At 39.2% G+C, this 12,104-nt stretch overlaps 1 protein-coding gene across 2 annotated transcripts in view; it reads right to left on the bottom strand.

Moving 5' to 3' along the window:
- The window catches only part of GPC6 (glypican 6), a 736,313-nt gene that overhangs the window by 63,701 nt on the left and 660,508 nt on the right, over window positions 1-12,104 (bottom strand). For both annotated transcript variants that reach the window (XM_074535617.1, XM_074535616.1), the window contains exon 5: window positions 7,351-7,481. In XM_074535617.1, coding sequence (XP_074391718.1) covers window positions 7,351-7,481 — 131 coding nt within the window. The remainder of the gene's footprint in view (window positions 1-7,350; window positions 7,482-12,104) is intronic.

Genomic DNA, 12,104 nt, shown 5'->3' with positions numbered 1-12,104 from the left:
GAGTGGGCAACAGTGATAATTATTTTGTGCTAGTGTGTTTGTTTTCTGGGTATAGAAAATAACGTTCGCAGTTATGAAATTTTTCATATACTTCCATCTGGAAAAAAGTTTCAATGTTGTGTATCTGGTAGGTACTAAAGGACACAGAAGGCTACTGGATATCAAACATATTTCCCAGAGGCATTTTCACACAAGCTGCACATCTGAAAAAAGGTAGAAAATCCACTGACTTAAAATTATCAAGTGCTCTCATGAAGTAGAATCCTAGTGCTTGCCTTCACACCAACTTTTTCAGTTTTAGAGTCACCCTTCTGGTTTTGTGACTGTTTCAACATTTTGCCTCCATTCAAAAGAAAAAGAATTGAATGCCAGAATTTCTCCTACGGTATGTTGTACAAAACTCAAATGCCATACACAGACTGTTTGAATGAGCTTTGTGGGGGTGAAAACTGTGCAAATGCTGTGTTTTGGTTGTAGGACCAAATTACTCCTTTTTCTGTGGCTGTGTTGGTTCCTGTGGCCAGATTTTGGTAGTGAGGGGACTCCAGGGGTGGTTTCTGTGAGAAGCTCCAGCAGCTTCCCCCATGTCTGACAGAGCCAATGGCAGCCGGCTCCAGGACAGCTCTGCAGGCCAAGGCTGGGTTGGTCAGAAATGACAGTAAAGTCTCTGTGATAACATTGTTAAGAAGGAAAAGAAAGGCATTGTGCAGATATAATTGTGGCCAGGGAAGAGCAGGATGAGAACACGTGAGAGGAACAGCCCTGCAGACACCAAGGTCAGTGCAGATGAGGGGCAGGAGGTGCTGCAGGTGCCAGAGCTGAGATTCCCCTGCAGCCCCTGGTGCAGCCAGCCCATGGTGAGGCAGCTGGGACCCTGCAGCCCATGGAGGTCCATGGGGACACAGAGATCCACCCCCAGCCCATGGAGGTCCCTGGGGACACAGAGATCCACCCCCAGCCCATGGAGATCCCTGGGGACACAGAGATCCACCCCCAGCCCATGGAGGGCCCTGGGGACACAGAGATCCACCCCAGCCCATGGGGGATACCCACACCAGGGCAGGGAGTGCCTGGCAGGAGGCTGAGACCCCATGGGAGGCCTATGCTGGGGCCTGTGCTGGGGCAGGGCCCTGCAGACCCGTGCAGAGAGGAGCCCACCTGGAGCCGGTTTGCTGGCAGGACTTGGGAGCCTGTGAAGGACCCACATGGAGCAGGCTGGGCCTGAAGGACTGCACCCATGGAAGAGGGACCCAAGTCCTTGGTGCAACTTCTGTTTCTATCAGGATACATTAAATTGGCTCTCAGTTCGGTTTCCTGATGTTAATTTAGAGGCCCCAAATGACTCAAAGTTTGCTGAAAGAAGCTGATTAATACTATATATATGTCCAGTCATCAGGTCTGCTTTGGCTTAAAGTCCAGCAAGTCAGCTGTTGTATGGCCATTGGGATTTTTAATTTATGAGTGGAATACTGTTTGGTCTGGTTTGAGAATATTTGTTTTAAGAGTTTCAAGTCTCCCTAGTCCTGAGGGCTATTGGACAGTAAATTAATTTAATCAACCAAGAAAAAAGATTTTAGCTTGTAAAGCTCTAAACCTTTCATCAGGAAAGAATCTTATTTTTCTTCTATGAAGAAAATTCAACTAAGATTAATATTCAAGATTTGTGCATTATTGTGTATGACAATTTAAAGAGTGAAATCTATACATTAAGAGCATGAATTATACTTAAAAAAGTTTGGTTAAGTTCCTTTCAACACTGAAAACATAATTGTTTATTTATATATCTATAAAATCCCATTTACTCAATTAAGCAACTGGGTATTTGCCTACAAAGCAAGTGACAATTATACAAAACATACAACCAGATTCTCAGGAGAAAGGAAAGTGAGGGAATGTCTTCTTAAAAGTCCCAGTGTGTGATTGTTAAGCTACTTGTATGGCCATGTGGTGCAACTGCAAGTCTACATAATTTATATAACATCTTTCTTATGATGTACTGAAAAGAACCCATCAGAGACTTTGTGGCATTTATCTTCATAGAAATAATTTCAGAAGTGGTCTTATACAAACAAATTTACATACAGTCAGACAATAATAGAGATGGAAACTAGACAGTAATATTTACATGACAGAAAAAGAAATATCTTGCTTTCTAAATGACGTAACAGAAATGCAGTAAAGATACAATATTCAGTAACTGAATTTTGAGTGCAAAAGAGACATTTTAAAATTTGCATCCTGGTATTGACAGAACACAAAATGTAAAGATTATAACTAATATTAACAAATGCTTCCTAAGAAGAAGCACATGAAATACTTTCTTTACAATGCTGCTGAGAGGTATTGAACAATTTCTGGGAATATATTCAGGTGTTTCATTACACATGATGTGAATTGGTAGCATAAACCACTCTAAAAAATTGGTGCAGTCCATTTCATCTGAATTTAGAGAATAGATTCAATTTGAAATTAAGAAAGCTAACTTTATTTGTCATCATATATGTGTCTACATTTAAGCTATACATCTAAGATAGGGGAGATCAAAAGCTTCCTTTTGTTTTTCTCTCATCAGCATCTACAGTCATTTGGGATGTTCTGGGATATCTGAGAGACCTGTTAAGATTTTATAACACGAAACCATTCTCTGCTGAACTGCTGTTAAAGCTCAAATGGACCAAATCTCTATGGTCGGGGATATGAACCAAGCCGTGAGAGCAAGTCAACAGAGCCAGTGAAGAATTACATCTCTTCAGCTGACTAGATGGAAGTATCTACTTCAGGACTAGGATGTAGATACTGTAGAAAAAAGCACCCTTTTCCCAGGAGAATTTGAAATTTTGAATTTTTGCAGAAGGCAAATTTTGTTCTCTGTGAAGCCTTAGGTCATACTGTTATTTAGCCATGTGGTAGTGCTCAGTGTTTCCAGTTGAGTGTCTCTATATGATTCTGCTCCATTGACTCTTCAAAGAGAATAGCATTGATTTTTTTACCTGAAATGCCATTATATTTTTCCTGCACAGAGCTCTGGAAAGAACACAGATAAATGAAGAGGTTTTCTTAGTATGAAACTTGTGGACTATTTAAAGAAGAACCTTGGATGTAGTTCTGTGAAGATATCCTCCTTATAAATAATGCATAGGTAGTCTGCTATGTCATGGAGCTCATTCATCCATTTAGCTGAAGTAATTGCTGAGAAGGAACATATATTTATAGGTTAAAATGGCACATCCATCAACTCAGATAAAAGCAGATTTAAGACTTACTAAGGAGAAACTCAGTTATGGGATAGACTATATGAAAGTGGAAAAATATTGTCATGGCAGCCAAATTACTCTTCCAGCAGTCTAACATACTTTTATAGGACTAGACTGTTGCAGAAAATAGTTCAATATGTTGTGTTTTGAGCAGCAATGGAGACATGATTATGTTGATGCAATCAGATTAGGAAATTTCTCCATTGTGAAAAAAATTGGATGTTATAACACCTTTTGTGCTGTTTTTGAGTTTTCCTCCACTTGTGAATGAGCAATCTCTGCAGGTATCAACTAGTAAACATTCATGTTTTTAAAATGGAGCAGATGTAGCATTTACTTTTTGACTTGAAGCAGGAACTGAAGGTGTTGGTACTGACAACCTTGTGGGAAGATTGTGAAGGCTCTCAAAACATGCTTGTTTTGGCCAAGATTGAAATGAGTATTTATATGTTATGACTCTGAATATGACTACCTGAATTACCTCAGGGAGAATGAGAATGACAATGAGAATAAGGTAAATGTTATGCTATGACTAAGTCTTGGATATGAGATGAACCTTGGGAAGCAATGCACAAAATGTAAAAATTTTGCCTGAGAAATAATCAACATGTTGCTGAGCGCTGAATTTTGGCACTATGTTGTTCAAATACCAAAAAGGTGTCACTGGAGAATTACTAAGAGATTTCAATAAAGAGGACATCCTGTCTCAGCTATTATAAGCAGAAGTCCAAGGTAAATCTACTGCACCCTGACTTCTGCCAGAGACAACCTTCAGGGAACATTACTCTAATCTGGGCAGACCCAGCCTGCAAGGCCTATTCCTAAAAGGTGCTGATGTCTTGGGAGGCATCTCAGGCAGCCCAGGCTGATTGTTTTGCACTCTCTGTGCTGTGGTTTGTGGGAGGAGCTCTGTAATAATGGCTGCAGGTGTTAGATGATGAATCTATGGAAACTGGCTTTGATGATCAGCAGTCCTTGTCTTCTCTTGGACAAGGGAAAGTTTGGGCATATTCAGAGCACATTGATCCTTCCAGGAGAAAGGCCTTGGGCCTTGGGGTGTGACTTTCTATATACCATTGCTCTTTTTTGACAAGCATCTCCAGTTGTCACAGCTGTCAGGAATGGGACTTTCCCTGAGGCAAAATAAGGACCTTGTGTGGCTGTCATTAAGGGACATGACAGGTGGGCAAGGTGAGCAGCCAGGAAGCCTAGAGGTTTGTGGTCAGACTTCCTGGACAGCCAGTGCTGAATATAAACTGCTGAGAAATACCAAGAAAACAGAGAAAGACTGCAGCCTCAGCATGAATTGGAGGACTTTAACATAATACTAGCGCATGTTTAATGTGAACTGGGCTGGAATAATTGACTGTAATCATCACACAAACAAGCAAAGTTAATGGCCTAGGAACAGAGATGCTCCATTTTATGCAGTGAGAGACACTGGAATGTGTCTGAGTCTGAATGTCCTCGGTCAGCAGGACAAAGATAGAAGAGGTACATGTGGTATCTCTTTAATTCTCTGTCTCACTATTGACGTGCAGCTATCAAAAGAGGAAGACAGAGGGTTTGTGTCTTCTAAGGAAATGAAAGACAAGGAGTGAACTCAAGCAATAAGCCTTGACTTTCTGCACTGATTAATTGTTAAGTCATTGGGTTTTTTTGGGCTTTTGGAATAGGGCAATTCTATATCACTATATGACACAGGAGCGCTGGATTTTGGATTAAATAAATGGGTCTTCTGCCTACAAAGAGGATGAAGTGAGAGCTCCTTGAGGAAGAAATCTTTTGTTTTCATATTTTCCACCCCTTTTAAAAGAAAAAACAACATTATATAACATGGCAGAAATATCTACCGAATACAGCATAGTCTTCTCCCAGACTCAACCAGGTTTTTAGATAGAAAAGGCTACATGTTAGTGGTGAAAAACAGTCTTTGTGTATGTGGGTGTTGCAGGCATAACATTATTAGTGCATCATCATTTTTCCACTGTAAAAAGGCACTGACTGGCTTGGGGAAAAATAGCTATGATTCCTAGTCACCACATTTTCCAGTAAGTACAGTTGAATAAAAGGTACAAAATTGTCTGAAGAATGAGAAAATAGAAAAGATCATAATTCCAACACCCTGCTTGAAGCTTTCTGAGTGGTATCTCAGATTACTTGACGAGAGTGGCTTTTCTCTCACATTAGGTCTGCAGTTGCATTCCATGCACCCCAGTACATCTGGTGAGGTGTCTATCATTTCCCCTGGAGCTCTAAGTGGCCAATTGGTATAAGGGGGAAAAATTAGATGACAGAAGATGGATCAAAGTCTGCTTGTATATCATCTTTGCAAGTCTGACCTGGCATAGAAGAGGACAGCACTATACCCAAAGCCTTTGCCTTTTTATAAAAGGGTAAAGCATTTCCATGCTACATGAAAAAAGATGGCTGTAACCTAGGAGATCAAGGAAATCACATTTCACAAGAATAATGGTCTACAGAGAACATACAAAGGTCCCTCAAGGATAGACAGCTCTGTTATCTATGAAAAGATAATGAAATAAATTTTGCTGATATAATTTCTTTTCTGTTCTACAAGATTTAAAAAAATTATCTAAGGTTTCTCTTAGAGGAAAAACTATTGCATTGCAAATGGCATTGCTATTAATCTTTAGAGCAAATAAAATATTTGTGAGGGACAGGAGAAACAGTCTGCTCTGCTATGAACAAATAGTGAGACGAGCTCATGCCAAAACATCACTGCACTCTGGCAGGGGATGCAGCTTTCCAGCTAATGGAAAATAATGTGAATTGGAAAAACTGTGAAAACAGTAAAAAGGAAAAAGTCAAAAGTAAAAAGGAAAAAGTCAGAAGTAAAAGGGAAAACAAAATACACCTGGGCCTGGGGTGAGTTTTAAGTGAAAATATTTTTTGTTTCTTTTTTGAGGTAAGAGCTGAGTTTGCTGAAGCTGACCTTTAATTCCCAAAATATTTGAGAGAATTTGGCTGTTAAACACCTTGATGACTGGTGCCAGAATAAAGTCTCATCCTGCAGGATGTAGACTGCTTTTAAAATCTGAGGAACTTCATGTAGGTTGAAAGCAAAAGGCATATTGAAGGAAACTCTTAGCAACCTGCAGCATTGGGGCCATAAAAAGCATCTAATTTTGGGTTGACAGGAAGAATGTAAACCTCAGGCTCCTGCTTTTTGTCCCCACTTTTTTTTTTTTTTTTTCCCAGCTATAGCAGCTTCCTTCCAAGCAATGGAAAATCACTGACTTAGATGGCAGTCTGGCCAGCGACTGACTGACTGACTGACTGTCTGCTGGGAGTTAAAGGGGAGGTAGAAGCTCCTAATGCAGAAAGCTTGGCGAACTGTTGACTTTAGAATTTCAGCCACAGTGCAAGGATGAATATTAAGTCAAAGCCATTAATTGTTGACTATTGGCTCAACAGCACCTGCTACTGAATTTGAAGGATCTTATTAACAGGGGGTTCAGAGGTGGTAGTGACCTGTGTGTACACACACACATTAAAAATGGAAAGGAGGCAGCCGGTATCATTAGCTCTGTTTATCTTTGTGTCAGAATCCAGACAAAACTCTATCAAACTGAGGTCTGGTAATCAGAGACCAGCCAATGCAGTATTTCCCTAGAGTGGCTATTAAAGGAGGTCAAATGGAACATTTTGTGTATTCACCTCAAACACATTGTGCTCAGTCTGACCTAGATAAATCAAAATGTGTTTGGAAGTTAATATGGAGAATCACAGATGAGACACGAGTGGAAGTTACCAAGTATACTCTGCAGGACAATGCTTACAGAATTACCACTGGCTTTCAGAATACTCTATTTTCCTTAAATCTCTTACAGCTATTACTTTGAAGTTTAATAAATGGTAGCTTTCTCCCTTCCACTTCATTTTGAAAAATTCAAGCTTGTTTAACTAGTTTAACAAGGAATTCAAAGCCAGTCTGGTGAACTGTTGAACAAGCAAAAGTAATTTCTGGTGGTCTGGACAATTCTTCTTAAAGTCTAGACAGAAAAAATGGTGGAGATGTTTTTCCCCCCACTTGTGACATTCAATAACAGAGAAGGCACGACTGACACAGTACCTTTGCTGACACCTGCATGCTGTTCTCTTGCATGTTCATGATGGCTTCAGAAATCTTGACATCAATAGGATCCATGACTGATTCAATGTTGAATGGTCCCTCTAATCTCTCCGCTACCAGAAGCATAGCATCTGTTAAAACACAAAGCAGCCATTCCCTTAAAGAAGGGATACCTTTGGGGTCCTCAGGCAGAGCAGCTCTGCCAGCTGTAGGTGTGGATACTGAGCTCTCCTCAGCAGGAGTCTGGGGGCATGGGTGGCAGCAGCACTGTGAAGCCTGCAGGGCAGCTTCCCAGCTCTCAAAAATATCTTCCCCTACTGCTGCCACCACAGAAAGAGGAATAAAGACTTTAAAAGTTAGATTAATATTAGTTGCCATAGCATAATCAAGCTTGGGGTAAAATTATTTTACACAGCTTCTTGAAGCAGCCAGTGCTTTGGAGTGTACTTATGTAATCTCCTTCCCAAGAAAAAGCAGGATGATAGAAATGAATCCTTGGGGTATGTTCTTAGAATTTGTGTGAGATGATGAAAATTTTGATATGATCTATTGGGGTGTTATAATTAAAGCAGCTGTTCTTTCTGACCTTAATGATCTCATTTTCTGGCAATATGAACAGCAGATGAATATTGGATTTCTGCCATAGTATATAGGCAGAAATCCTATAAACCATGTTTGCCTTGCTACATTTTAAAAACATGGCTGTAAGTTGTATGAAAGAGGATGTAATGACTGGACAACAGGTCATGGCTCTGAACTGAACAATATATTGTTCGTATGTTTTGTATTAAAACAAAAAAGTTTGCCTAACTTCTGTTAGAGCCTCTCTACAAAATAATTTAATCTTTTGATGTTCATTAACAAGTGAAAAAAAAGCAATTGAACAGAAATTCATGCAATAAAAAAGGTTTTGCCATGAATCACATATATTTGTCTATACACAGACACAAATTTATCATAATTTATGTGGCAATAGCCATGTGATAAACTGGATTTACAGTATATCCTTTGAACAGCATCTGAACAGGATCCTTGTCTCCCATGTTTGATTTAAAGTTTTCAGCAACTAATTAGCTTGTAACCTTAACACAATAAACAAAAACCTTCACATGCTCTCTTCTTTAAATGCTAGACCACTGAAACTGGAATTGCTTGGCATGCAGCACCAAAACACTTCTGCAAATTTGCATCTAATAATTCACAGTACTTTTAGGCTGGAAAGAGTGTAATGCCAGTTATTTGGAGTGAGGTGTGTAGCACTTCTTGCTAACTGTGAGAAATGCACAGATGATAGGAAATTGGTTTCAAGCAGAGGTGTTATTTTGCCTGCACCTTATTTTAAAATTCTGTAGTTTATAGCCTTTTCAGTGGGAAGTGGTGAAAATAGGAACTACCTCTGATAGAGAAAACAGCTTTCATACACACAAAGACACACGCATCCATACACACATGCACACACACTTACGGATTACAGCAATAAGTTTACAGTTTTTCAAATGAAAAAAAAACAAAAACAAAGAGAATTTGTAAGTGTGGACTCCTATGAAGTATTTTCTTCGTCATGTTCAGAATGACTTGAATAAAACATTTATGATTTAGTACTTTGTGAGCAATGTGATCAGCTTAAATCCTAGGTGCCATGACCAGTACCAGGCCTTGTTAGGGCACAGGTCTTGGTGGCTGAATTTTGGTAGTTTACTCCAGGAATAGGGTTAAGATTAGGGTTACTGTGTAAAACAGTCAAAAGTATTTGTGTTTCTTTGTTTGTTGGTTTTTTTTTTTTGTGTGGGGGGTTCTTTTTGGTTTTGTTTTGTTTTGTTTTGGGCTTTTTTTGGTAGGAGGAGACTACATTTTAAGCTAAGGACAGGTGCCTCTTTATATGAATCTATATTTTGGCAACTGGAAGGTTGGAAAAGTCTAGTGCTAAGCCCTAGTATGTGTTTAGGGACTGTGCTGAAACAGAGGTCTGTAAATACATAATTGCTGGAGATCTCTTGTGGGAATGGGTGGTGGCTCCAGCCTACCTGTTGCTTCTTCTGATGGCATGGGGCAAGAGTTCTGAATTAAACCTTGAAGTGAAATCTCAGCTGTGTGGCAGAAAAGTGCATCCCCTTTAACTGAACAAGAACCACAGTTTTAATTTAAGAACAGCCTTTCCTCAAAGAAAATGCCTTCAACTCCAAAATGAATAGCTCTAGGAGATGCAAACTAAAAATCTGTTCCTGGCTTAAACATTTTGTATCTATGGAAAGATAACCTTTAGGTAATCAACTTCTATTTTCTGAACCTTAAGCCTATTCATAGATTTAGTCTTTATATATACATATACGTATATATATATATCTGTATCTATATAATCTATATCTATCTATATAATCTATCTATATCCATATATATATCTATATTTATCTGTATCATCTATATCTATATCTATATCTGTATCTATATCTTTATATCTATATCTAATCTTTATCTATATATATAACCTATATCATCTATCTATTAGTCTTTGTTAAGGAAGAGGGCAAAGGCTGAGGAATATGGGCAATTCCTGGCTGCCAAAGGTGAGCTTTTTGTTATGTTGAGTTCTTTCTTTGATATGGTATGGTATAGGTCTGATGATACTTTCAAGAGCCAGGGTTCAAGTTAGGTTAGAGTAAAGTTTATGTTTCAGTCACATGGGCTATAGATTTAAGCTATTGCTCTACATAAAGGAAAGAAAGAAAGTAAGAGAAAATGAAAGAAAACAAAAGGCGAGAGAATAATAAAACAGTAAATCCCTGTGTGTCCATATTCTTTAATTTCTGTCTCCTTCTCTGGCTTGGAATGAATCTGGACCACTCCAGGTAGCTATTCCTAACTTAAGTCTGTGGAGCAGTGAGAGACTATGAGCCAACAGTGACACTTGATATTAAAGCCTTGTGATCTTTAATTATATCTTAAAGATATGCCTGGGGAGCAAGGAGTTAAGGGAAAAATAGAATTTGAAATATCCATGCGTTTACTGATGACAGGTACACAATTATATCAACAGTTTGTATTTTTGTTTTGGGGTTAGGATATGAGATAGGACTAATGCTGAAGTAGAGGCCTATACAGGGATATATTTGAAGAGGAAGAGTCTGAGAAATGGATTAAATTCTCTGAAAAGAGTTGCTTGAAGGGCTGAAGTAAAACAGGTTCCTCCTTCAACATTATTTTTGAGAGTGACGCAAGTTGTGCTTCCAGTTAGTGCTCAGTTTAGGGATCAGCTCAGACTAGAAGTCTTGGACAATTGCACAGTTCAGATGAGTTCTTGCAGAAATGGAAATTCAATTAATGTTTGAGGACTCATTTTTATTTCAGTTCCAGAAGCTTTGTGGGGCAATGGCTGACTTAGCAGTGACCGGGCTGCCGGGTTATTCTTGTCTCCTTCTGGTAGGAGTACTACAAGCTCAGTCTAGCAAAAGAGGATGAACAAATGGCACTTCTATGAATGCCAAAATTATTTTCTTACCCTCTGTCTGACTGGGCTCTTCCTTCTACCCTTTTTCTAACCACCATGCTGTTCCTGACTAAATCAAACATATCCAGATGATACCTCACAGCCACAGACTGAGAGAAGCCCGGAAAAACAAGGTAGTTTTATTTTTGAATGTTATTAGTGAATGTTCAGGCTCCTTGGAAACAAACTCACTTCTGTATCTAACTAGCTTGATACTATAAATTTTTTGAGCTAGGCCTCAGATTTAAATTAAAACTGAATTTTTCATCTATAACATTGATTTCTAGGAAGAATCGCTGTACAGTGTTTAAGGTGAATTGCTCTCTTGGAAAATATTTCCTCAGATCATTAGGTTGAGTTCTCTTTTTTGCCAATCCTAACTCTCACTACAGTGATAAACTTTATTATTCACTTGTACAGTTCCATATGAGCACATACATACCAGCTATCCTGTGCAATTGAGTGAAAAGGAAGCTGTTAGGTTGAATACAGCGAAAATCAGATGAAATGTAATAAGCTGAGATTTATGACAGGACGGTCAAAACATTGTAATGGTCCTCACCTGACTGTAGCTCTTCAAATCTCTGACTGTGTATCACCAAACACAACACTGCTGTCCCAAATACTTTTTTTTTCAATATGAAGTTCAGAAAATCTAGATGCTTTGAATTAGTCTTGAAATCCTAATTCTCAAGAACAGACCCTTGAACTGGACAAAAGTCTAGCTGAGTTCAGTGTAAATCTGAGTGGGTTTAGTAATTTCTCAGTCACTTCAAATAGTAGATATTGGGAACTTAATTATTGTTTGTGCTATAAAAAAATCTGAAAACTGGGTGATTGACTCACCTATTTTTTATGTTATTAATATACTTGGACTGTATTGTTCAATTACATATGTTCTTGATTTTTCCTGTTTTGTACTTTTCCAAATCTGCCTTCTTAGGTTCAGTATGTGTTCTTCATGTACTACAGCATCTGGTAAAAAGCTGGCATCTGGCTGCCAGCTGGGGTGAGTGGATCAGGAACTCGGTTTAGGTAAGTCATTCCTGTGCTGTGGGTTTGTCAGGGACTGGAAACAATAGATGTGACTAATTCCTCACTTGGGAACGCAGGCTCAGCAATGGCCCTGAGAAAGTGCAGAGCATATGGCACCCCTGGATCACCATCCGTGCTGCTGCTCTCAGCCTCTCCTGCATGCTGAAAACAGGAGTGGGACCTTCCTGATGCAGTAACCCCCCAAAGGCTACTGAAGGCCTTGGGTGTGGTCCAA

This window comes from Zonotrichia albicollis, chromosome 2, assembly GCF_047830755.1.
Source record: "Zonotrichia albicollis isolate bZonAlb1 chromosome 2, bZonAlb1.hap1, whole genome shotgun sequence".
Taxonomy (NCBI): Eukaryota; Metazoa; Chordata; class Aves; order Passeriformes; family Passerellidae; genus Zonotrichia; species Zonotrichia albicollis.
The sequence above is the reverse complement of the archived record's forward strand: the minus strand, read 5'-3'. Positions and strand labels throughout refer to the sequence as shown.